Source organism: Ictalurus furcatus, chromosome 13 (genome assembly GCF_023375685.1).
Source record: "Ictalurus furcatus strain D&B chromosome 13, Billie_1.0, whole genome shotgun sequence".
NCBI classification, from domain to species: domain Eukaryota; kingdom Metazoa; phylum Chordata; class Actinopteri; order Siluriformes; family Ictaluridae; genus Ictalurus; species Ictalurus furcatus.
This window is the reverse complement of record NC_071267.1, coordinates 28,414,545-28,440,485: the sequence shown is the minus strand read 5'-3', so window position 1 is coordinate 28,440,485 and position 25,941 is coordinate 28,414,545. Positions and strand designations below refer to the sequence as shown.

The 25,941-nt window shown below is 36.8% G+C and overlaps 2 protein-coding genes across 2 annotated transcripts; one reads left to right on the top strand and one right to left on the bottom strand.

Annotated features, from left to right (window-relative positions):
- Positions 1 to 1,152: 1,152 nt before the first annotated feature.
- On the bottom strand, positions 1,153 to 23,396 carry LOC128616861 (uncharacterized). The gene is made up of 13 exons (XM_053639705.1): positions 23,076 to 23,396; positions 20,708 to 21,046; positions 16,261 to 16,605; positions 15,941 to 15,970; positions 15,715 to 15,819; positions 14,887 to 14,912; positions 14,744 to 14,812; positions 14,501 to 14,606; positions 14,146 to 14,226; positions 11,596 to 11,689; positions 10,088 to 10,144; positions 3,106 to 3,789; positions 1,153 to 2,315 (listed from the first exon to the last, which is right to left on the bottom strand). The coding sequence occupies exons 1-7, from the start codon at positions 23,140 to 23,142 to the stop codon at positions 14,756 to 14,758; spliced, it is 969 nt and encodes a 322-aa protein (XP_053495680.1). The 5' UTR covers positions 23,143 to 23,396; the 3' UTR covers positions 1,153 to 2,315; positions 3,106 to 3,789; positions 10,088 to 10,144; positions 11,596 to 11,689; positions 14,146 to 14,226; positions 14,501 to 14,606; positions 14,744 to 14,755.
- Positions 5,946 to 11,568, top strand: LOC128616862 (zinc finger protein 239-like). Its single transcript, XM_053639706.1, has 2 exons — positions 5,946 to 6,072; positions 9,885 to 11,568. The coding sequence occupies exon 2, from the start codon at positions 9,885 to 9,887 to the stop codon at positions 10,737 to 10,739; it is 855 nt and encodes a 284-aa protein (XP_053495681.1). The 5' UTR covers positions 5,946 to 6,072; the 3' UTR covers positions 10,740 to 11,568.
- Positions 23,397 to 25,941: the final 2,545 nt, after the last annotated feature.

Here is a 25,941-nt window from a genome sequence, read left to right as displayed (position 1 = left end):
GTTAGAAATTCTGTCGAGTTATCTAGTGTTAGCTTCCACTGAATACTGTCTCCTACAGCTGAATATTTCACTAAAATGTTGTTTGTCTTTCTTGTTAATATTTTTATTAATATAGCAACACTTTTAATCACTTTTACTCTCTTTTTGTTCCCCTCTGGTGGACAGATCGGTAATCCGGGGCTGAATAAGCAGATTTCATATCCTGGCTATTAGTTTTTAATAGTGGACATGTAGGTTCTACATCCAGAGAAAGAGAAAAAACTACTTTCTGCTATCTTTTCCAGACAAAAGTTTATATTTGGTGTGTGTGTTTGAACATACTTTTTCAGTGATGTGATGCACCTCAACCCTGTAACTATAGTACACACTACTTCATCTAGCAACCAATTGGGTTAGCATAGCAACCACCTGCCATGCCCTTATTGATCTTTATTCTGCACCATGTGGGGTCATCCTCATCAACAGTGAGTGATTTCCACTGATGAGAACTCCAACCAGAAGTAGGTCATCGGGATGGATCAGGTAGGTCTGGAGAGCAGAAGGGGTCAGGATCACTGGTATCTCAGGAGTATCATGTGTAACTTGACAGAAAGAGAGAGGGAGAGATTATTAGGTATGCTTATTGTCCTGTAATGGTTCAGGACAGTGTACTGTGTGTGAGTGAAAGCAGGGACTCCGACAAGACTAGCTATGACATCATAACTAAAAGGGAGAACCAGAAGATAACACAGACATGAGGGCTCCCTGGGACATAAAACGACCAGCCACTCCACCATCAAAAAACCTGGGGGAACGTTCACCACAACACTCTATACCTGTTCACTCAGGTACTACTATTCAGAGCTTTAAAGGTCAATAGTAATATTTTATAATCAATGCAAGATTTCACTGGGAGCCAATGCAGTGTGGATAAGATCGGGGTGATGTCGTATCTTCTGGTTCTAGTTAGGACTCTAGCAGCTGCATTCTGGACTAACTGGAGTTTGTTCATGCTCCTACTGGAACATCCAGACAGTAAGGCATTACAGTAATCTAGTCTAGAGGTGACGAAAGCATGAACTAATATTTCTGCATCATGTAGTGACAGTATATTTCTTATCTTAGAAATATTTCTGAGATGAAAGAAGACTATCCTAGTAATATAATCTACATGAGCATCAAATGTAAGACTGGAGTTAATAATCACTCCAAGCTCTTTTACTGCTGCACACAGGGTGTCCGTACGTCCTTAAAAAGTCTTAAATTCATATTTTAAAGGTCTTAAAAATGCAATGGAACCAACACGGTAAAGCAGATGTAGATGTTATTTTGGCTGGTTGCAGTGTGTGATGGTAAAGCCGTGTGACTGTGTTGCATCCGGAGTGTGTGTGCGGCTCGTCATTAGAGCCTCTCGGTTCGCGGTAAACGCCGCTCTACACCAACTTCATCTCTGTGAAGTTTGAGTCGCTTATAACCTGCATTTAGACACAACACTCGCCAGATTCAAAAAAGGATATTTGCTCTATAGTTTACTTAAACCCTGACATGGATGTATCTACATGAACACAATCCGTTATAGCTGATGTATCGTGTAGCATGATTGAAGTGACGTGCAGGTCTTACATTTTTTTTTGAAATGTCTTGAATAATGTATTAAGAAGTATTAAATTTGATACCTGCAGATACTCTGCCTGCACATGATGAAACAGAAAGACCATCCAGAGTTACTGTGTGATCAGAAAGCTTATTTCTTCCAGAGGTAGCATTTAGGTACATAGCCAGTGCTAAGGGAAGAATTGATTATTTTTTAGAAGGGGGTTGATTACTTCTGGAATAATCTGTTTAAAGAAACATGGAGGTAAGAGATCTAGTAGTGTTGGGTCCGAGTCCAACTTTGTCGAGAACAAGTCCTTAACCAAACGATTCCGAGTCCTAAAGGGGCCGAGTTGGACTCAAGTCCAAGTCCTTACTGGCCGAGTCCTGAAAGTAATTAAATTGAAAAAAGATTTGAAATCGTAAACTCAACACAAAGCTTAAATTAATATTTTAACTTTCACAAACCAAGATCAATATGAATGCAACAATATCCCACTATTACATCTTACCATCACCATTTAATATTTTTATTTCATGTCATCAGCACCTCAAGTAATTTCCTATAAAAAAAAATGGTTTCAAAGAAAAACATGGATACAGAGGTATATGAAGAACTTTTATTATATTACACATGTATGAAAATACAAATGGACTGTTTTGTTATTGTATCACACTGTATGGTGTCCTCCAGTTGGAGTTGATGTCAGTGATGTGATTCCTCTCCCCCACAGTTATATAGTCTGAGAGAGAGAGTACAGAGTACACTTACATTCAGCAGCAGCTCATAACAAGCAGCTTCATGCTTTATTACTGCTTTTAATCTGTCTATCAATCACAACACACTCATTTCTGTACACAGATCTGCTCTAAAAGAAATAAAAATCCCTATCAGCAGGGTTTATGATATTTACTACATTAAGAAATATATTTTATGTGAAACTCAAGACTGGAATCAGTAAATGCTGATGTTTAGGGGCGGGCGATACGACTGCAATCTTATTTCACCATAACGATACGTTCTCTCAGGTAGGTCCATCAGTAGTGTTCAGGTAAGAAATACTACAGAAATTGAATAAAGCGATTAAATGTAAAATAAAATGGACGTCACTGTGTGACATTTACACTGATTCTTATTAAATGTACTGAACTTATTCAGTCTAATGAGTGAGGGATTTTGTTGTGGAGAAAAGTTTCAGTTCTCTGGGCCCTTAACGGCCTGGGGTCCAAGCAGTTTCCTGTTCACAGTATATTTATAATTATAAATGTTAATGTTAGGTGCAATGTGATTAAATTGACAGTTAATTACAGATACCGGTGTGTATAATTTTAAAAAATAATACACAACTCTAATTTATACGTCAAAGTCTGTACATTCTCTATAGAATATGTATGAAGTGTGTGATTTATTTATCCAAAACAGAAGTAAAATGTAGTTTTTTTCCCAGTACTTTAGAGAAAGTTGTGTGGATTGCCGGCCACAGCTATGTGAAGTGGACTGAGAGCAGAGCCGAGGTCGCATGGGAACCAAACCTGGGTCTCCAGAAGAGGAATGTACAATGGCTTGGAAAGGGAGGCATGAGATGGAGCCAGCTTCTGGATGTCTTCTTCTCAACAGAAGAGACCAGATGTCCTGATACTGCATGCTGGGGGAAATGGCCTGGGCCTGCTACGGAGTGTGGATCTCGTGACCTCTATCAAGGAGGACCTTTCAGCACTCCGAAAACATTCCAATGCCTCACTGATTTATTCTGGCGTCACTGAGCGACGTGTGGCGGTGAGGAGAAGGGCGGAAGATGAACAAGGCGAGGAAGTTCATTAATAGCGCCACGGCAACATACACGGCTGAAACTGGTGGAGTGTTCATCAGTCATAAAGACATAACATGGGAGAGAAGAACTGTTCAGAAGGGATGGGATTCATTTACCAGACAAGGGAAATTATTTTTTAAAAATCTTGAGTGCCATTAGTAAATAATGTGTTCGTCTTCCTTTCTCATATACACATGTAACCCTCTTCGTCGGTGTTCTCCCCAAAACGTCTCTGCGTTGAGTTGATGTGAGAGGTGAATGAGGAGAACACCAAGATCACAGTTGAGTCAAAGCAGAGCAGCTTTCATTGTTTTAGGCTCTTTATCCACATCAGCCTCTGTGCAGCAAACATCAACATCTCCCACAAGCATCTCAGAACTGCGACAGCATCCCGCAAGAAACCCAACTGTACCACAAGGACACAGAACTATGTTAGTTACCAATCAACATCCAAATAACAATGCATACAGAATTATACAAGGAAATAATGTAGTTAAATTAACACTAATCACATGACCACCAGAAAAATAAACTAGAACATATGACAAATAAAGATCAATGTCAGATGTACCCAAATAAACCTCCAGGGTTCCCAAGGGTTGTGGAATTTCTGGAATGTCATGGAAATTTAATAAAGTCTATTCCAGTCACGGAAAGTCAGGAAATTATCATTTTGGGGTTGAAGTCAGGGAATTTTGTTTGTAATTTTTTAAAATGTATCAGCTAAAATGTGATCCTATAGAATCTATATTCTATAGAGAGAGAGAAAATTTTTTTGTTTGTTTTAAACAGCGTGCTCATTTGCTGAATGTGACGATGTTATTGGATAAAAATGTAATTAAAATGGCTTACACTACCTTGTAAATGAATTGATTTTATTTCCATTAAAGAAATAGATTTTGTTTTATTAGGACCATTTTGTTTATGAGGTGTAAAGACTAGTCATGAGATAACATGTTTTTTTTAAGCAATGAAAACTAAGTTTTGCACTGAAAATGTCTTAACCAGGAAACGGAGCTTACAGATTTAATGGGTTAAAATAGTTTGTGTTTTTCTGCTCAGTACCCAGGCAGTACAGTGCACCATTCTTTGTACAGTAGGTCATGGAAATTCAAGATTTTGGTCAGGGAAAAGTCATGGAATTATACATCTGACTTGGTTTGGGAATCCTGAACCTCAAACACGATATAATATACAGAAAAATATGCTCTGCCACATGGACTTTACACAACACTAAATATTACAAATACAAAACCATCCATCAAAAAGAATCACACAGGTACATAAATAAACATCTTATCAACAATATATTTCTTTAACTAGCCTGGATGGCCAATAAAATTAAAGAAATTAAATAGATATCGCAGAGAACAGAGATAACCCTCCTTACCTTTCCACGAGGACATAGAACTGATTAAACAACAGCTCCACCCACGTAAAGAAGGGCTCCCTCAATCACACAACGAAACGCTTATAAAACAGCGCCCCCTTAAGGCAGGGAACATATTGCAGCTTGACTTATTAGCAGGGGCGCACGGTGGCTTAGTGGTTAGCACGTTCACCTCACACCTCCCTTTTGACTCACTTCTTCTTCTTCTTCTTCTTCTTCTTCTTCTTCTTATTATTATTATTATTATTATTATTATTAACACAACTCATCAAAATAATGTTTACAACTTCCATCCATCTTCTATACTGCTTATCGTTTTCAGGGTCACGGGGAACCTGGAGCCTATCCCAGGGAGCATCGGGCACAAGGCGGGGTACACCCTGGACAGGGCGCCAATCTTGTTTACAACTTAAAATATTTAATTAAATAAATAAATTAGAATTTTTATATTGAATTAAGTTGTGGTGATAGGTCCCCTGAATTACTTTTTAGAGTGTACTTCACAAATTAAACATAAATATCTCAGCTTTCAAATATGAAAAATGGACTCACATGACCTACTAAACAAATTGAAGTTGACACCAACAAGTGAAAACTCTTTTTGAGTTTTATATTAAGTTTATCAAGTGTCCTCAAACCGAAATTCTTTTTATGCAAAGAAAAAAAAAGTCCAGATCACTTCTGCAATGTACGCAAAAAAAAAAAACACAACAATTTGTGTGTGTGTGTGTGTGTGTGTGTGTGTGTTAGATTATTCTTATCTTAATAGTTTATTATTTCATCTGGGGTTTTTTCTTCAAATTAATGATTGTATTGCAGCAAGAGAAGTCTCTCAAAACGCAAAAAGACAGTTTATTTTTGGGGTGAGAATGAGACTTCTAATACTAAACATCCTCTCAAGCGGCGCTGGAAGATGTTGCTGTGTTCTCTTAATATGACAAAATACATCCAGCTGTTAACTAAATCACTGACGACTGGATCTTTCCCACTCCTGTCCAGTAGGTGGCGGGATGCACCATATAAGTTTGTTCGCCCACCGCCAAAACATTCCAGAAGAAGAAGAAGACGAATCAGAATCGTTTGGCGCGGGTTTCTTGTCTGTGTTTAATTTAAACCGGTTTTGTTTGGTTTTTTTTCATCATTTCGCGCTATCGTGTTTTTATTTGTAGTATTTTCACTTTTCCTTCTGCCGAAGTTTCATTTGATTGTAGAACGCTGTAGTTCTTTATTCTAAAGACAGCAAGCGGGGTCCATCCCCATCGGATCCGCCTCCAAATAATCCAGTGCTCTTCCTCTAAGGTAGGTTCCACACTCCCCATGGCCAACATTCAGCTTGTAGAGTTCATTAGTGTTCAGTGTGGAGGAGTTCTCGCTCTGCTGGAGAAGATTGCAGTTAGAGGAATCCAGACACTACACAGGGTTAGTTTTTTTGCTCCATGCTGAAGTCCATGGGCCAGAGCCGGAGTGTCTCATCAGGAGAATCGGGGGAATTCCCGGGGGGGCGCTCAGAAATTGGGCTCATCAAATAATCCTCTTCCATTATTGCGTGACTAAGAACTCCATTTTAACTGTAATAACTGTATTTAAAGCAGCGCATCAGTTCCATCAGAGCGCTCTGAGACAAGTGACGTGAGAAAACGCCCTTTTTACTGCATAAGGAAGTGATGCGCTGCTTTAAATACAAATGTAGTGTAATTACTGACTTTAGTTATTCATCAGGTGATAATGTCATGTACAGTTTTCACCCGATTCTCACTCACTACACTTCTGTAAGCGTGAGGGGAAGGCGGGGCTTCCTGCTTCTTGTAGCCAATCAGATGAGCTTCTCCTTCACGCTCCATGTACTCTTATCTGATTGGTTCAATAATCACGCCAATGGCCAGAAGACCTCTTTGGCTGCATCCGAAAACTTGTACTGTGACAGTAGCTACTGCTGTACTAATCTTTGTGTGTGTGTGTGTGTGTGTGTGTGTACTAATCTCTCTCTCTCTCTCTCTCTCTCTCTCTCTCTCTCTCTCTGTGTGTGTGTGTGTGTGTGTGTGTGTGTGTGTGTATATAAATACAATCCCGGATATACTACATCCGCCATGTTGGCATTGTCCTGCGACCTTCGTCATCATAAACACTAAAATCTTAAAGCCACCAGCAGATTAAATCCCCCGCACTGACGGAATAATACACATCAGGAAAGTGAAGTGAAGCGAATTAGTGATGTAATGTGGGCGGGGTTAACAGGTTGAGGTAAACTCGTTACCGTTAGCTTGGCCGGCTAAAGGCATGATGGAGATCACAAAAAAGGTTTCAAATGCTGTGAGAACTGTTTTCTTGTTTAAACCTTCAACAAGTTAACAATTTATTCGGGTATTGTTCAACAAGTCCTGTTTAACCGAGGTTTAATACTTAAAACGATCCGAGGAGCTATCTTACGCCATTTTTGTTCTGAGCTTGTCCGCACCAGTCCTGTTGCATTATGGGATGTTTGACTCGTGTAGTGTCCATCAGTTCCATACTGCAACATTTTGCCGGAAGCAGTACACCATCCAGGTATTTCTCACCTGCTGTTTCTCACCTACTGAGAATTCGGACATACTACCCCTCTGGAGTACTGCTTTTCTCCTACAGTGTAGTCGGGTAGTACGCCATTTCAGATGCAGTCTTTATATTCATAGACATTTTTCACGCTTCAGGGTTTCCGAATGCGTAAGACTTAGAGCTCGTTCCGGACTTGACGCTTGTCTCGAATCACTGTTGAGAAGATCCTGGCAGAATGTAGGGCTGCATGATTATGGCCAAAATAACAACATATTTATTTCACTTTCACGTTTAAATAAATAGACTGCTGCTTTCACCTCCATGTTGTACTATATTCCTACTAATGTACAAATCTTTACATCAAATTAGACTGGTCCTTAAAGTGCATCATCTCATACAAGCAAAATATAAATAAAATTGTATCCAAAATATAGGATAAGTAAAAATAAAAATGCCATCAGCCAAATGAAAATATGCATCAAATATAACAACATGCAGCCAAATGAAAAGAATTCGGGCCAATGCAGAAAAGGCAATAACTGTTTACAGGAGGAGAGACGCAGACAAATCGCCCAATAGAGTGGTGCATGTCATTTTTGTACCGGAACCCGGAAGTGATCATCACACTGGTTCCCTCAACAAAAACCCAATAGGCTCATTTTCCAATAGGCTTTTGGATTATTGCAAAAAATAAGCTCTGTGATCAACAAACGTTGCACACCTGAACCAGTTTATCTGCAAAGTTTTTTCATGTTCGGCATGATGACGTTTAATGTCCGCGACAGCCTCTGTAGTGCCATTTAGCAAAATGTTACTGTTGTGATTTCCCCTCGCACAAAGCGCTGGAGCTTGCAGCTCGCTCTGAAACCCCATAGCGAAGCTCGCAACGTGAGTTACAGGTTTTGGCGTACAAAATGACGGCATCCCTACACCGCTCTATGGTGATTGGCTGTAAGTTTAGGAAGCGCTTGATTTGATCTGCCGTGGAGTTTTCTATGAGCGGAGGACAAACTTTAAACATCAATATCGCAGTCGATCATGTTCATGTAATCGTGGGCAGTCAAAATCGTAATCATGATAGATTATTCTATTAATTGTGCAGTCCTAGCCAAACGGGGGACCAAACTCATCATACCGCCTTTTAAAACAGCAGCTCAGTTCAGCAAAGAAAATGCAGAGAGAACACAAGCCATAGCTTGTCTTTGAATTCTTGCTGAGAGAGCCATCAAAAGATCCGATGAAAGAGCTTCACATCTCACTTCACACAGGGCGGCTGTGGCTCAAGTGGTAGAGCGGGTTGTCCACTAATCGTAGGGTTGGCGGTTCGATTCCCGACCCACATGACTCCACATACTGGAGTGTCCTTGGGCAAGACCGTGAACCCCAAGTTGCTCCCGATGGCAAGTTAGTGTCTTGCATGGCAGCTCTGATACCATTGGTGTGTGTGAATGGGTGAATGAGAGACCACGTAATGCACTTTGGATAAAAGCGCTATATAAGTGCAGACCATTTACATCTGGGACACCACTGTACCTTTAATCTTGTCTGGAACGGTTAACCAGCTGTGGACTGACTGATGTTGAGATCCGTCTTTTCACACTGAGGACAACTGAGGGACTCGTACACAACTAATATATAAGGTGCAAACGTTCACTGATGCTCAAGATGGTAACACCATACATTAAGAGCCAGGGGGTGTAAACTTGTGAACAGGATGATCAGTGTAAATTATTAGTATTTTGTCTTCTGGGAGACATGTAACTATTTTATTTAGTGTCTGAAGGGCTGTACTAAATGGGGGGGGAAGGATCTTTAAACAAAATAACAATTCACACCAATCATCCTGTTCAAAAGTTTACAGCCACAGAAGAAGCACAAAAAACTCTGCAGGTTGCATTAAAATTTTGAAAAAAGCCTCAGCAAAATCGAGTATTTTTGGTTGCAACAATTTCAAGAAACTCCCTGAAATCCCGTACAGACTGATTATATCACACAAGCCTAGCGACCACCATACAAGTCTCCAGGGAAGTGGCGTTACTGGAATTTTAAGAAGCATGCATGTGACATGAGCTATAACTTCACACCTGAATGATAGTCAGATTATTTTTTATTACAATAATGCTGTAATCCATTGTCTTTGGAAACACACAAATTTCCATGTAGATTTTGCAGAGTCTAAACACATTCAGTGCTTCAGCTTGAAAAAACACTGACGTCCAGAGCAAGGTCATCTTTGTATGGCTAGTCTCTGAATTTTATAAACATATGAAGATCTACATGAACTATTTCTGTGTGATTAGTGATGAGAAATGATGTGTAAGTTAGGTCTTATTCATCTCGGCTCTTATAAAATGATCAGTCACAGTGGTTGTGATATTAGTAAAATTGGGCTGCAATCAATGGAATTACGTTACAAATCTAAAATTACAAAGCTGTTACAGCCATTAAAGCTGCATGATTGGGAGGTCAAGCCATATTACAGTATTGTAGGAGACGTTTCCAAACACAATTCCATAAACACATGGGGACAAAATCTAAAATAACTTGAGCATCTTGAATAATATTATTGTGTTTTCCAGATGTATCACTGCTCAGATTGTGGGAAGAGTTTTAAGCGTCAGTGGCATCTCCAACGACACGAGCGCATTCACACAGGAGAGAAGCCGTATCACTGTTCGCAGTGTGGGAAGAATTTTACTCGTCAGTGGCATCTCCAACGACACGAGCGCCTTCACACAGGAGAGAAGCCGTATCAGTGCGCGCAGTGTGGAAAGAGTTTTACCTGTCAGAGTGTCCTCCGACATCATGAGCGCATTCACACAGGAGAGAAGCCGTATCCCTGTGGACAGTGTGGGAAAAGTTTTACTTGTCAGAGTAATCTCCAAATACACGAGCGCATTCACACAGGAGAGAAGCCGTATTGCTGTGGACAGTGTGGGAATAGTTTTACTCGTCAGAGTGATCTCAAAATACATGAGCGCATTCACACAGGGGAGAAGCCGTATTGCTGTGGACAGTGTGGGAAAAGTTTTGCCCGACTATGTGTTCTCCAAATACACGAGCGCATTCACACAGGACAGAAGCCGTATCATTGTGGACAATGTGGGAATAGTTTTACTTCTCAGTGTCATCTCCAACGACACAAGCGCATTCACACAGGAGAGAAGCCGTATTGCTGTGGACAGTGTGGGAAGAGTTTTACCCAACCATGTGCTCTCCAAATACACGAGCGCATTCACACAGGACATAAGCCGTATCATTGTGGACAGTGTGAGAAAAGTTTTACTCGTCAGAGTGATCTCACACAACACGAGCGTATTCACACAGGACAGAAGCCGTACTTCTGTGGACAATGTGGGCGGAGCTATGCTTATTCAATTTCATTAAGGAGACACAAGTGCTCGAACATAAAGCCGTCAGATTTTGTATCTTAATTTGACAAATTCACACGTTTTTAATTTTCATTTTTTAAAGAGAGGTAAAGAGATTCAGGTATAAAACTGATATTATTTGTTATGGACTGTAGTATTCTGTTGTGTAGGACATTATTTCTTACTCTCTGGGTTTTAGCAGAATTCATGATTTTATGTTTTCCTGTTTTTCCCCCAAACGCTACAATATCAAGCATGGAATACACATTTTAACCAGCGGGAATGCCCACTTCAATCAACCAATCCAGACCTCTGAGTGAGACACATGACTGACATCTCCCTCTAACATAAGACTTTTCATTTGAAATGATTTGTAAATGCGAGCTGGAATTTGCTTTATAAAATGTCATGTTGTGTGTACTATCGAACTGGGCACCTTGTGTTCTGGACTGAGCTGTGGTGTTTTTAGTAAAAAGGTGTTTTGAGTTAATTAGTGATTAATGATTAATGATTCGAGCTCTTCTCACGTCGACATTTCTGTATTATAAATTCTTTATTCTAATAACTATAACTTTGAAATATTGGATTTTTGCAGTAAGCCGTAATCATCACGATTAAAAAAAAAAGGCTTGAAATATTGCACTTTGTGAAATGAATCTAGAATATATGAAAGTTCCACTTTTTGAATTAAATTACGGAAAAAGTTTACTTTTCCATGATATGAATTTTTTTAGATGCACTTGTGTGTTCCTTTAAGAAATAAGATAATGTTTGTATGACCTGCAAGTCTTAGTAATCCTGCGATAAAAAATCTACCAAATTCTGGATATTGTCAAACCAGCAACTTTTAAAAGTAACTTCTGAAAGAAATGTGTTAAAAATGTGTAAAGGAGAAAGTATTTATCTCAGAAAACCTCACCGCTGTGTGGAGATCCTCTCAGCAGGGATGACCGTTATGCGCGTGCTGGACACAAACCTCAGTTTATATTCCCTCTGCCAGGCTGTAGCGTGAGCTGTGCACGCGAGCAACAATTTACATGTTGTGAGGTGTAAACAAAGTTTTTATATATGTTTTTATATATATATATATATATATATATATATATATATATATATATATATATATATTTATATATTTATTTATATATTTATATATATATTTATATATTTATATATATATTTATATATTTATCATTTAAAAATTACATTTATATCACCACACTTCTGCTGTTATTACCCTGGCATTAAAACTAATAATGAATAAAATTATTGCCTATATGACATTTTAATAAAAACAATATGCATATAGCCCTATAAGTAACACAAGTTGTGTACACAATGAACAGAAGTGCAGTCATCCAGTGAATTATAAGGCAATGATGATTGTATGTATAGTGCTTGGTATATAAACATATCCATATACTGACTGCAGAGATGCAGCACGTACACACTTATGAAATCTGTCTTCTTCGTTTACAGTAGCACTACTGCTTTTGTGTAAACAGTAAAGTACTGCAAATAAGGATATACAGTAAATTACTAAAAATACCCATAATGTAGCGCATATTAGAGTAGTTAATCGTAAATAATAAATTATTTATATGGTAGTTTACTGTGACTGTAAAATTACAGCAAAGTCTAACAATGTAGAGGACAAACTACATCACAAATTAAACATAAATCTCTCAGCTTTCAAATATGAAAAATGGACTCACATGACCTATCAAACAAATGTATAAGTTGACACCAACATGCGAAAACTCTTTTTTTGAGTTGTATATTAAGTTTATCAAGTGTTCTCAAACCGAAATTCTTTTTATGCGAAAAAGTCCAGATCACTTCTGCAATGTACGCAAAAAAAAACAACAACAATTTGTGTGTGTGTGTGTGTGTGTGTGTGTGAGAGAGAGAGAGAGAGAGAGAGAGAAACAGGTAAAGGTGGAAGGTTAGCAACTTTTGTAAGAAATGATGTGAGATATAATCTAATCAATAAAGGGAAAGAACATGAATCTGGGGTAGTCAGAATACGGACAGGAAAAGACAGTATAATGATAGTCAACTTTTATAATGCCTGTAATAGACTGAGCACTGATACACTGAATGCAGTATGTGGGTTGACACAAGGGAAAATAGTATGGTGTGGGGATTTTAAAGCACACAGCACGATATGGGGAGGAAGAATACAGATATAAATGGATCAGTAATAGAGGAATTTATAGACAATAAAAACTTGGTATGTGTTAATGACGGGAAGGGCACACGGTATAGTAGTTCACTTAACACAGAAAGTGCTACTGATCTGACAATAATGACAACTGAAATAGCAGGAAACAGCACATGGAGGTTTTAGACCAGTCGACAGTAGGTAGAGATCACTATCCAATAATAATCAGGATTGGAGTAGAGATACACCAGGATAGCGAAGTGAGAACACCAAGCTGGTTTACTGTATGTCCCCAGCAGGGGGCGGAAAACCGCCACTACAATTTTAATTTCCTTTTGGCATCCAAAATGTTGGAGGAAACAGTAATAATAAAAAAAAAAAAATACACAAGTTGGTTTATAATCGAAATATTTAAATTTAAAATAAAGGAAGGACAGTGTTTTGTTTAAAAGGCTACACTTGTAGAAAGGAAAAGATTAGCGAGTTTAATACCTCTGATACAGGAAGAAAATTATTAACTGTTAAGATATATAACGTTAATGTTATAACAAGTAACAATGTTAAAATCCTTTTTTTTTTCCAATTGGAAAATATTTTCTTATTTGTTAAATCATTAACCGGAAACAAATCTCGCAGTTTCCATTTTTATCTTACAGTTTTAAAACCAACTTCAAAATTAGAAAGAAAATTTGTGTTAAAATTTGTTTAATTTATCTATCACAGGATATTTGCCCCATTGCGATAAAATCTGTACTGAAATATCTGAATAAATTATCCAACTTTGTCATGTGATGAAAATGATGATTATCAGTGGTTTTATAGAATTTACCACAATATTTTACAAGTACAATATTTTCATAAAAACAAAAACACCACTTACAGCAAGTCATTTATATAAATTGTGGTACATTAGGCAGTTCATGTTTTATAAAAATGTGATATGACACACAGTCCAAGTTCATAAAAGGTGACAGATTGCTTCAGATTGACGAGGGCTTTCGTTTCTGTTGTTGTTGTTGTTGTTTTTGCCATTAACTTCTAACTTTGTCCCTCAGGTCTCAGGTGAACCTTTTACTGCTGTACAGTCTCTGTTCTCATTTCTGTCCCTTAATTTTTAAGTCCTCAAATCAGAAGACAAAAATCTAACAGGAGGCACTTGATGCCTTTAAAACATTTATCGGTGGAGCTGAAACATATCACGATGAGGTTACGCTTTTATTTCTTTGCAGTATGTTTTCATAAAAATCTTTCAGAGAGACAGAACGGTTCAGGTTTGTAAGGCGTGTAAGTGCTTGTAGAAACCACCTGACTGACGCTGTGGACCACTGGAAGGTGAGATTTCCTGTTCTTTCACTTGAATGAAGTGCGCTAATACCACATCCTGCTCTGCCACGACACAAAACAACACGTCACTCATCAACGCAACACTTTTTAATGCTTTTACATCATTTCAGGAAGAGTTTATTTAATAATCTGCCATGAGAAAAAAAAATCACATGATGGAAAAGGTCTAGAAGTAACACAATACGATTTATAATGTTCATTAGGTTATCTATAATTCAGCCACATTGCAGAAATTTTCATTGTAACTGAAATGATGAAACAATATTTAAACACAAACACACTAAAACATCTCTCTGTAAAACTCCATAAAACACACCATGATCTATAAACAGCAATAAGTGTGTTTAATCACAATCCCGTTTCCTCCTGAACAGCGACGCCAACACGCTGACACCAACACGCAGCTCAGTCCCTTTACATGACTAAGACAGACATGACACATGACAGAAGAGAAAGAACAGAACATTGTTAGAGTTTATTTTTCTTCATGAACTACATGTTTTTCTGTAAATGTAAACGAGATAAAACTGATTCGAATAAATGAAGGAGATCTGCTCACTGGAAATTTGTGTTAATCCTGAACACTGGATTTTTCTGCCTCTTCATAAGTCACAGTTGTCATGGTAACCTATAAACACATCAAACTCTGAATCTACTGTCCAACAGGAAACAGCAAATAGACAACTTCCTGTTTATTCTTACCTCATCCTTCAGAAACTTCTTTAAACCTGACAGAGGAATAAAATAGTGTTATAGTGTTCATAAATACTTTTACATTCCTGTTGGACTGTAACTAAACTTTATAAATCGATTAAAATCTTTTGACATTTCTGTACAATTTTAAATCATTGCAGACAAAAACATGAATTTTGTCAATAATGAATCAGAGCAGAAAAACTGGAATAAAAATGATACGGTAAAGTGATTCAGTTCTCATTTACTGAACATCGGGGATCACATTTTTCTCCATTTTTTACAATATTTTCAGATGTTAAATCAAATTAAATGTCCAAGAAGAATTCAAATTAGCATTCATTCAGTAAAATAATTCCACAGTACACTTCTCTCTGGTCACATGATCAGGGCTGTGGGAAAATTCTACTTTAGTGCAGATATACTTTTTAAAATGCATTTCCTTTCATTTAACTAATTCTTTCTCTTGTAAAAATAAAATAAATAAATAATAATAAAAATTCTGTAAAACATTTTGGGCTGCATTTTATTTATGAAAAGTGATTATTATTATCATTATTATTATTATTATTATTATTATCATCCAAAAAATTATCTGTAGATCTGTAGGTGCATGTTAATATTGAGATACAGTATTTACATGTTTTTATAAAATTTATAAACTTTACTTTTCCTGTGTAGTGTGTGTGTGTGTGTGTGTGTGTGTGTGTGTGTGTGTGTGTGTGTTGTATGTGAGTGTGTGTGTATAGTGTGTGAGTGAGTAATGTTTATAAACTTCTTCCTGTGGTGTGTGTGTGTGTGTGTGTGTGTGTGTATAAAATGACTGTGTTTCAGTACCTCTGCTCAGGACGAGTGGAACAGCGAGGATAAGAGCGAATACAAACACACTAAAGTAGATCACATAGAACCACTTCTCACCACTCAGGGGTGTGTGTGTCTCATCTGATCAGATACAGAAAAAAAAAGATCAGACACAGAAGAAAATAGATCTGATACAGAAAAGAGGAAAAGATATAACATGTATATATCACAGATTTTTTTTATTTTGAACTCGGATACTTACCCGTCACATTAACTGTAACAGCAGGAGTACCTGTACACATCAATCAATATTTTACATCAGATAATGATTATGATTGTGTTTGTGCAGTGATGTGTAAAAATAAGTGCCCCCCTACCTACTGTAATGTGTTCAGTGCTTCCAACATTATAGTCTGTGTAAAAATGTAATATGGTCAATAAACTGAGGATTTTACTGCTTTAGGATCCGGTCTGATCTTAAACACTATAGCTGTATTAGTGAACATGAATTAAACTGGTTTATTTATACATGAACATGCACACACACACACACACATTATATATAGAAGTCTTTGTGTTTACCTGTCACAGTAACATTGATGGTATGGTTTACAGTGTGCTCAGGTGACGTTATCTCACACCTGTAGAGTCCAGCGTCCTGCATGGAGATTTTCCAGAAAATCACAAATGATGTTCTTTTACTGTCACTGATGCTCCTCAATTCTGTTACGATGTGGATGTTACTGGAGTGTTTTAAAGGTCTGCATCCATTTTTATCATCAATTCTGCACCATGACACTTCCATGTTCTTCCAGCAGTGTGACTCACTGACGACAGTACAGTTGATCATCAGGAAGTCTGTTACACGAGCTCTCCACACCCTGTTCCTCGGCACCGTGATAGATGGGGTACAGTCTGGATCAGACTCTAATACACACAAGCACACAAAGAGCAAGAACACATGATGATTAATTATGCTATGAGGAACACTGGACAACAAAGATTTCTGCATCCTGAAAACTTCAAGGTGTTTTTGTTTTTTGTTTGTTTGTTTTTTTCTGAGCAGCTGAGCATAAAAATCACCTTAAATTAGAATTTTCCAAACATACCATTATTCTGAAATTGTCTAATTTTGTTGTGCAAGTTTCAATGTTGACCACTGTAGGATTATAAGTGAACAGGCAGCAAGAAAACAACATAAATATGGACCAAACTTTACAAACTAACCTTACTTAGACATTGAGGAACCGAGATAAATACCACCTGCCTAAATTCAGCTATCCTGTGAACAATAGAGCAAACATTAGGACATCCCTGACCAAGTGATGAACCCCTCAGCCACAGAAACATCTGTCAAACTCGTTGATTTAGGCCGTTTGGTCAAGATGAGGTGTCTCACCCAATAGGATGGTAACACTGATAACTTCAGGAAAAAAGGGAGGTGACCCTCTTAAAATGAGACCTTTGTTCTTTCACCCAGGAACACAAAGTTCACCCTGTTCTTATCACCATCAACACATTCCACAGACTGCATCAGAACACTCCATATAGCATACAGGGACAATGAATGTGAAAAATGATACATTAACAACTGAAATTTCCTATTTTCTTCCATGTGTTATTCTGTACTGATCATGCTTATAACCACAAAGCTGTCATTAGTCATTTGATTATTTAACATGCATGATTATGATTGATTAAGCATATGGTGATTGATTATTAGCAGTGTATTAACAGTGGCCAATATATGTCTTATTTGGTATGTGTGTGTTTGTTGAGTGATTTTCTGATAGATGAGAGTAAGGAAATTTGGGTAGAATGTCGTTATGTGTATGTATTAACAGTTGTTACTAAAAGTTTGACCCACACTTTATAAACAGAAGCAAGAAAAGGCACAGAATTAAACCACAAAAACAATAGACTGAGTAAAGTTATGGGCGAGGATGCAGGTTACACCCCGCCTTGAGATTATACTGATTGGAACAAGTATTCTGGGGTCGACCCAGCTACAAAGGGTTAAAAAAAAAAAACCCTGACACAAAGGAAACTTTGAGTTCTCATCCATCAACCACAGGAGTTCTCTTCAGTCAACATCTTCAGAAGTTCTTGTCCCTCGACATCACAAGGAGATTATGCTTACTCTGAGCCTCAGCCAAGTCTGTAAGGACCAGTTCCTCCAAAGCCTCCAGTCACGACCGTGGAAAAGAACCACTGCCAAGCTCATCAAGCAATCCACCTATGAGATTCAACTCCATTCATCAACCTGATTGGACTCCCAAGATGCCAGTCCAAAACCTAAGCAGACTTTTGACAAATCCATATTGCGGGGACACCCCTGCAGAACAACAACACAACAAGGGAATCCCCATCCCAGAGACATTGCAAATGCAAGTACAGTACCTCCAGATTCTCTCTGAACTGCAGCATTACTACGTTTAAAGCCCTTCTGAACCAAGAAAAGGTTAAATTGATAAGTTAATGGTTCGTTCAGCTCATGGTCTGGGAGAAATAGCATAAAGTTCTAGAAATTTGGGATTTCATTCACTCTCTGTTCAAAGCCATTTTCCGTCCTGTTTGTGTGTGTGTTTGCATGTGTGTGTGTGTGTGTGTGTGTGTGTGTGTGTGTTTGGAAAGTCTATTAAAGTCTCGTCTGGTTTTAAAGGCAAGTGTCTTGTGTCTATACTTATAGTTTCCTCCTCAAACTGCCAATCTTGTTACTATGTGCTTAACATAGTGTTTTCACTTTATTTAAGATATAATTGCCAGTGTCCAGAGAAGTAATATCTAATGCATAATTAATAAATACCCTAATTTCAACTTATTGCTGGATGAATAGTTGATCAGAAATATTAAGTTTGCAAAATTTCCCCTTCTGTGCTGATATGCTATCCTCTCCTACATATTTTGGTGGAGAATACAGGTAACTTAATCTAAATAGCTCATTTCCCTACATCACGATGCAAGTAATGAACAGTTTTCTTTATTGTGTCCAGGAATGCCTGGACATGTAGGTCACATGACATTTATCACATGCAGAAGGACCGACCATAAGCATTTGTTCCCAGGACAGAAAAGTGTGGTGCATAAATCACCTGTCAAACCAAGAAAGACATTTTTAACCCTGGTTCATGCAAAAAAAAAAAAAAAACGGGCTGATGAAATAATTGAACCCAATAAACAGTAATGCAGTAAACAGGTGAAGGATTTCAATACTTCAGACAGATAATAACTGATGCCAAGATAAAGGAAGTCATTTTTGTTTGGTGCCCCCTTACACTGTTAGCCCAGATTTCATATCTACTTAACAATTTAATTACAACATACTTAAATTATTTAGGTTTGAGTGCATTTCTAAAAATTTTAAGTAGATTCTACTAATTTGTAGACATATTTCAATGTATGAATAATTATAAGTTAAATGGATTAAAATTATTAAGTTTTTGTCATGGCCACGCCTCCCCACTGGTTAGCTGTTGCAGAGTCAGGGGAAGCCATTTTCTCTCGTGGTTGCAAGTGAATTTGAGGAACTGTTGATGAGCGGTTAGAAAGTATGTTTTAGCCAGATTTTATTGTTTCTATTTTCCATTGAGAGGCTGTTTGTGAGTAAAAAATATAGTTTGAAACAATTTTGGACGGTTTCTCCTGCTTGAACTTGAACCAGGAGAGTTCAGGGGACATTTTTTGGTCAATCTGTTTATTTCTCTGTTGGGATGTAACTGTCAAGGACTCATACAGTCAAGCTCCAGTGGGGATCCTCTGCTTCAAATCAGAAAGTCCTCAGCTAAACCCATTCAGAGTGAGCATCGTCTTGAAGGGAGTGTGGTGATGGATGAACTGGCCGACCTGCCTCAGGCCTTCTGTGTTCTTTTCGGACTAATTTATGCCCTGTACTTGAACTATACTAAGTGTATGAAAAACAGTTTCCACTTTATTCAGCAGGTAATGCTCAGCCTGGGAGGTAAGCTGCTCCCAAAATTCAATCTTTGAAAAATGAGCTAACAGTAAAACGGGCCTCCGGATTGTTCTACTCCTGTTCCACTAGCAAGTGGTTCATTTGTAATGGTGAATTGCATGTTTTATGATATTGGCACTGATTTTATGGTTTGATTCAATTCTTATTTGCAATGTTCCTATTTATTAGAAATTTGAAATTAATTTTATTTATATATACAGTGGTACAATACTGATGTCTAGTGAACATTTCATGTGAATAGCCTCATTGGAAATATATTTACTGAAACAAATGTTGATGCGTCCAATACTTATTTCCCTCACTGTGTGTGTGTCTGTGTGTGTGTGTGTGTGTGTGTGTGTGTGTGTGTGATATTATATTATATTATATTATATATATAATTTTTTTCAGCTACAATTCCAAAAAGAGAAACTTTGTAACATTGCACTTTTAGAATAACATTTACGGACAGATTTCCTCACACCGATAGTTCAGAAGATCTTTAGGAAGTAAAATTTGGCAAATAATTTAACAGAATTTTCTTGACTGTGTGTGTGTTGTATTTTCAAATGAAAATATTTCAGTTGAAATAAAACAATTTTTTTTTACTTTTGGTATTTGCTTGCTTTTTTATATAATTTCATGAATTTAAAGTTTACTTAATTTAACTGAAGAAACTAAGTTGAGTAATTGGACAGAGCAATTGATATTACAAATGATTTCAAGATAAATCCACTTGGAATTTAGTGCATTGAACTTAAAAATAATTGTTGGAAGGGCTGGAATGTTTAAGTTATCGGGTAAACATTACTAAAATTTTTTAAGGCAACTGCTTTCCTCAAATTTTTAAGTACAATCAACTTATCTGGGTTTACAGTGTACCTGCTGTAATGTGTTCAGTGCTTAGAACATTATAGTCTGTGTAAAAATGTAATATGGTCAATAAACTGAAGATTTTAGAAATAAACATGACTGAAATAAGCTGGTTTATATGTATACATGAACACACACACACACACACACACACTCACACACACACACACACATTATGCAGTATATAGAAGTCTTTGTGTTTACCTGTCACAATTACATTGATGGCATGGCTTACAGTGGGTGTAGGTGACTTTATCTCACACCTGTAAAGTCCAGCGTCCTGCATGGAGATTTTCCAGAAAATCAGGAATGACATTCTTTTACTCTCAGTGATGCTCCTCCATCCTGTTAGGATGTGATCAGAGTGTTTTAAATATCTGCATTCACTTTTATTATCAATTCTGCACCATGACACGTCCACATTCTTCCAGCAGTGTGATTCACTGACTACAGTACAGTTGATCTTCAGGTGGTCCGATACACGAACTCTCCACATCGTGTTCCTCGGCACCATGAGAGACGGGATACAGTCTGGATCAGACTCTAATACATACACAATCAGACAAAGAGCAAGAACACATGCTGATTGTTAATGTTATGAGGAGCAGAACACTGGACAAGAAAGATTTTTGCTTCCTGAATAGTTTTTGGGTGTCTTTTTTTGGGCAGCTGAGCTTGAAAATCACCTTTTACATATCTTACAAATTTCCTGTTACATATCATTTTTTTCTGAAATTGCCTAATTCATAGTTAGTTTTAATTGCAAATGTCAATGTTTAACACGATGCAAGTAATGAACAATTTCTTTATTGTGTCCAGAAATTAACATGTAGGTCACATGACTTGCATCACATGCAGAAGGACCGGCCATAAGCATTTGTTCCCAGGACAGAAAACCAATAAACACTAATGCAGTAAACACGTGAAGAATTTCAATACTAGAGACAGATAATAACTGATGCCAAGATAAATAACTTTTTGTTTTGTTTTTGTTTTGAACCAACAAAAATTTGTTGTTCCACAAATCACACAGGTCATCAGTGAGAGGCAGTGTGAAGAACTTGGGGATGGAGAGGAAATTGTGTGGCAGATATTCGAGAATTTTTTTAGAACTTGTTTCTTTGGAACTACAGAGAACCAAACTACATCCAACTGGTTGGCAAAATGCTTGAAGCTTACAAAACTATGAGGTTCAACATGTCACTAAAGATGAATTTTCTACATCCACAGTGCAAATCTTGTGCAGTCAGTGAGGAAGATGGTGAGATTATTCAGCAAGACATTGCAGTGATGGAAAAACGGTAACGGGGAAACTAGAATCTATAGATGTTGGCAGATTAGAGCTGGACGCTTAAAGAAGAAGAATATGATGGTAAGTACAAGCAAAAATCAGTAAAAAACAAAAAAACATTTAATGTCAGTGGAACTAATGTAATGTGTTAGCACTATTACGTAATTAAACACATTAAGTTTATTATTATTTTTAAAGTAAGTCAGTTTTGTGTTTCTCCACATTCCTATATGATACAAACAAATTGAAATACTATGTGTTCAGTGTGAAGAGTTTTGTCTTGATCATTAAAATTTGTGAGGAAGAAGTAAAAATATTGCTTCTCTAATAATGTGAAGAAAATCATGAAAAAAACCCTTTAGTGTTTGAATCTTTAGCTTTGAAACAGCTACAACGCGTAGAATCATTTATAAAGAACATAAACATTTATGTAATGTTGTGTTTATTTTAATTTTTGAACTTGTTGAATTATTATGAAAACAGAACATGTGAAAAATTAATGTATGAATTCATTAATTGTTTTTTTAAAAATACATTTGTAAAAAATAAAACGTTTGAGTAAAAGTCAGTATTCTCATTATCAATTAAATAAAAAATTTATTATTAAATAATAAATGTGGATGTAAAATTGTAACTGCGTTCTCTTTAATTTTCTGGTTTTAGTAAGATTTTAGCAATATTGTAATGTGCATTTCATTAAAATAAACTAGTATTAATTCTTTATATGTTTATTAACATTTTATAGGACATGACTCTCAGATTATTCTTCGATTGAAGTAAGTGTACATTTCCTAATTTTGCAGTAAAGTATTAAAATTCCTGCAACAAGAAAAAGCAGCGTCTAGAGTTCATTGTAACTAATATGAGTTGTTTTACGTTTTATTTTTATCCAAGTCCAGCTTTAAAAAATTTATACAATTTAAAAACATTTAATAGAATTTTTTTTAAAAAAGCCTTTCAGTGTTTTTGTAAATTAAGCCTTATTAAGTCTCACAGAATTAAATCAGAGTAAGACTGGAATTAAAGCTCTAATTATAGTGCAGTAAAAGCTTAAAGCCTTTTTAAACAAATGTTTATAAGTAAAATGTAAAAAGACAAAACAGGTATTTAAGTACAGAAAATCAGGATTAAACGTCCATGACTATAATCTCTTGTTACACATGTAAAAATTAATATCTGCTATATAATTACAGATGTGTACAGTATAGCAGTGATGTGACATGACTGAATTGTATTTGAGGTGATTATGGGGTGAAGTGGACGAGTAAAGCTGTAACTCACCGTCTGTGTTAGCACTGACACTGAGCAGCACCAGGATTAACAGACTGCTGATGATCAGAGATGCCATGATCTTTACTCGGAATGTTCCAGAATGATAATGTACACAGTCTCTCTCTATCTATCTCTCTATCTCTCTCTCTCACACACACACACACACACACTTCTTTGTCTCTTTTTTTTTTTCTTTCATCTTCACCTTGCTGTGAGTTGAGGTTAGCTCAGGGCCATTACACACATCCGGTGAATTTCTTGCACATGAGCTCTCATTGGACGCAGAGAGCAAATATAACAGTTTCTTCTCTTTAGTGTTAGAGCTGTGAGTATTTACTGTCCTGCTCAGGAAATACAGACTGATCTGTGAGAAAGAGTAAAACCTCAATGCAGACTTTTATCAACTGTGCTGAAAGTTTCAATCAGAAGTTAATAAAGAATAAAGCACAGTGTGTGTGTGTGTGTGTGTGTGTGTGTGTGTGTGTGTGTGTGTGTGTGTGTGCGTATGCGTGTTACAGTAAAACACAGTGACTGAATAGTGTGATGAAGCAGAGTTACAGGTTGTACCCTGAAGTGTTTTATTCCTCTTATACCACAGCAACTTACCAACAATTACAAAGAACGACACGTCATACTTTTTATCTGCTTAGAGCTGAGAGATGTCGGCTCTAGTGAGGAATTTGTGAGGAAATGAACCTCACATATGAGTAAAGACATGATCTGGAAATGAATGGAAGGGATTTGTTGTTATCTACAGCTGTATAAATGAATAAATATGGACATAAAAACTCAATAATGGTAAATGGTGTGGATTTTAAGGATTTATATACAGTATGCAGATACAGTGTATGCTGATGATGTTGCCTTTGTTCAAACCAGCAAGTAAACACTGTCTACTCAGGAAAATGAAATTCCATCCAATACATTTTCTATTATAATTACACATAATATATGTATATTATTTATATGTAATACAATATTAATAATGTTTACATATTCAGGCAATGCTCATTTTCGCTGTATCGAAATGATAAATAAATCATATCAGAATTGTGTATACCCTTTTTTCAATGAGTAAACAACAATAATAAAAAATAAGTAATAATAATAATAATAATAATAATAATAATAATAATAATAATAATAATTAGTCAATAATAATTATTATAATTTATAATGTAATAGCATGATAACCCAAAACAATTAGAATAGTATGTTCTCAACACCCTTAAATGCAGTTAATTTAAATAAATACATTTGTAAGATATTTGAGTATTTACTATTTCAGAAATAAATTCAATAAAAGTTACCAATAAAATGCCCTCCTATATGATATAAATCATTTGCTCCATAATAGATGTCTTATTGTAGTTATGGAATTATATTTTATTTTGTAAAGAAATAATAAATGAGAAAAATGTTGTTGGTGTAATTAAGAATGTTTTGGTAATATTTCTAATTTAGTCGAGTATAATTTTCCAAATTAAAATACTCACTAGACACATTACATAATTAATAAAACATTAGATAATTAATAAAACATTAGATAAGCAGAAACCACAAATTACACTCCAAATACACACACTGCTCCGCATGAGTCTAAAAGCAGTGACTCAGTAAAGAGCCGATTCAAAGAGCCGACTCAAAGATCCGATTCGTCCGTGAGGCGTCACGTTTTTCCTCACCAGAGAAAACACCGAGTGAATTTCTGAGGTAAAAAATTCGTTAAAACTTCCATTACTGTTTATTTTAATCTTTTCTGTTCATCTCTGTTTCCAACTGATAACTTTAACTGTTTATATATTTATATATAAGGAAGATATTTGGTTGTATTTTCACTGCTATTTAGTTTTCAAGCTAACAGCTATACCAAAAAACATCATAATAAAAATCAGCAAATCTGTGTGGCTCAATTTGAGCCTTTCTTCATTCAGATGTACTGAAGATCATTAAAACTGCATTGCTCCACATACTGAAACCCTAGCAACCACCTGGTCTATGATAGCAACCAGCTGATTTTCCTTAGTGACCGACTAGCTACAACCTAGCAACCACCTGGATCATATTAAAACCTCCTAGAAACACCATAGCAACCACCTTGTTTATAGCTTAGCAATGACCTTTCAGCACCCTAGCAACCAACTAGAATATGATAGCAACCACCCAACAACATCCTGGCACCCAGTTGGAATAGCATAGTAACCAATTCACCTAACAACACCCTGTCAACCAGCTGGGGTAGCGTAGCAACCGTCGGCCACACCCTAGCAACCAACTGGAACATGATAGCAACCACTTAACAAAACCCTAGCAATCGGCTGGAATAACATAGTAACCAATTCACCTAACAACACCCTAGCAACCAACTAGTTTAGCATAGCAAGCCCTTTCCACACCCTAGCAACTAACTGGAATATAATAGCAACCACCTTATAACATCCTAGCAACCAGCTGAAATGGCATAGTAACCACCTCAACTAACACCCTAGCAATCAACTGGGTTAGCATAGCAACCACCTGCCACACCCTTGCAACCAATCGGAACATGATAGCAACCACCTAACACCCTAGCAACCAACTGTGATCACATTACACTGACCATGTTTCAGTGTTTTTAACATTTTAACCTTTACACCTCGTAAACTTTTATCCTTTTAATCTTGACATGCTTAACGATTAAACATAGTAGTTTAGGCGCTGTTAAGCTAACATCAGTTCATCCATGAACTTTAAATATCTAATTAATTTATATATGAATATATTAGCGATGCGAGGACAACACTGAAACAGGTCAGAGCTGAAACCTTCACCCTCAACCTGCCGAAGGTTTTTCCAACACAATGTTCTACATTAGAAACTTTATCAGGAGAGGAGA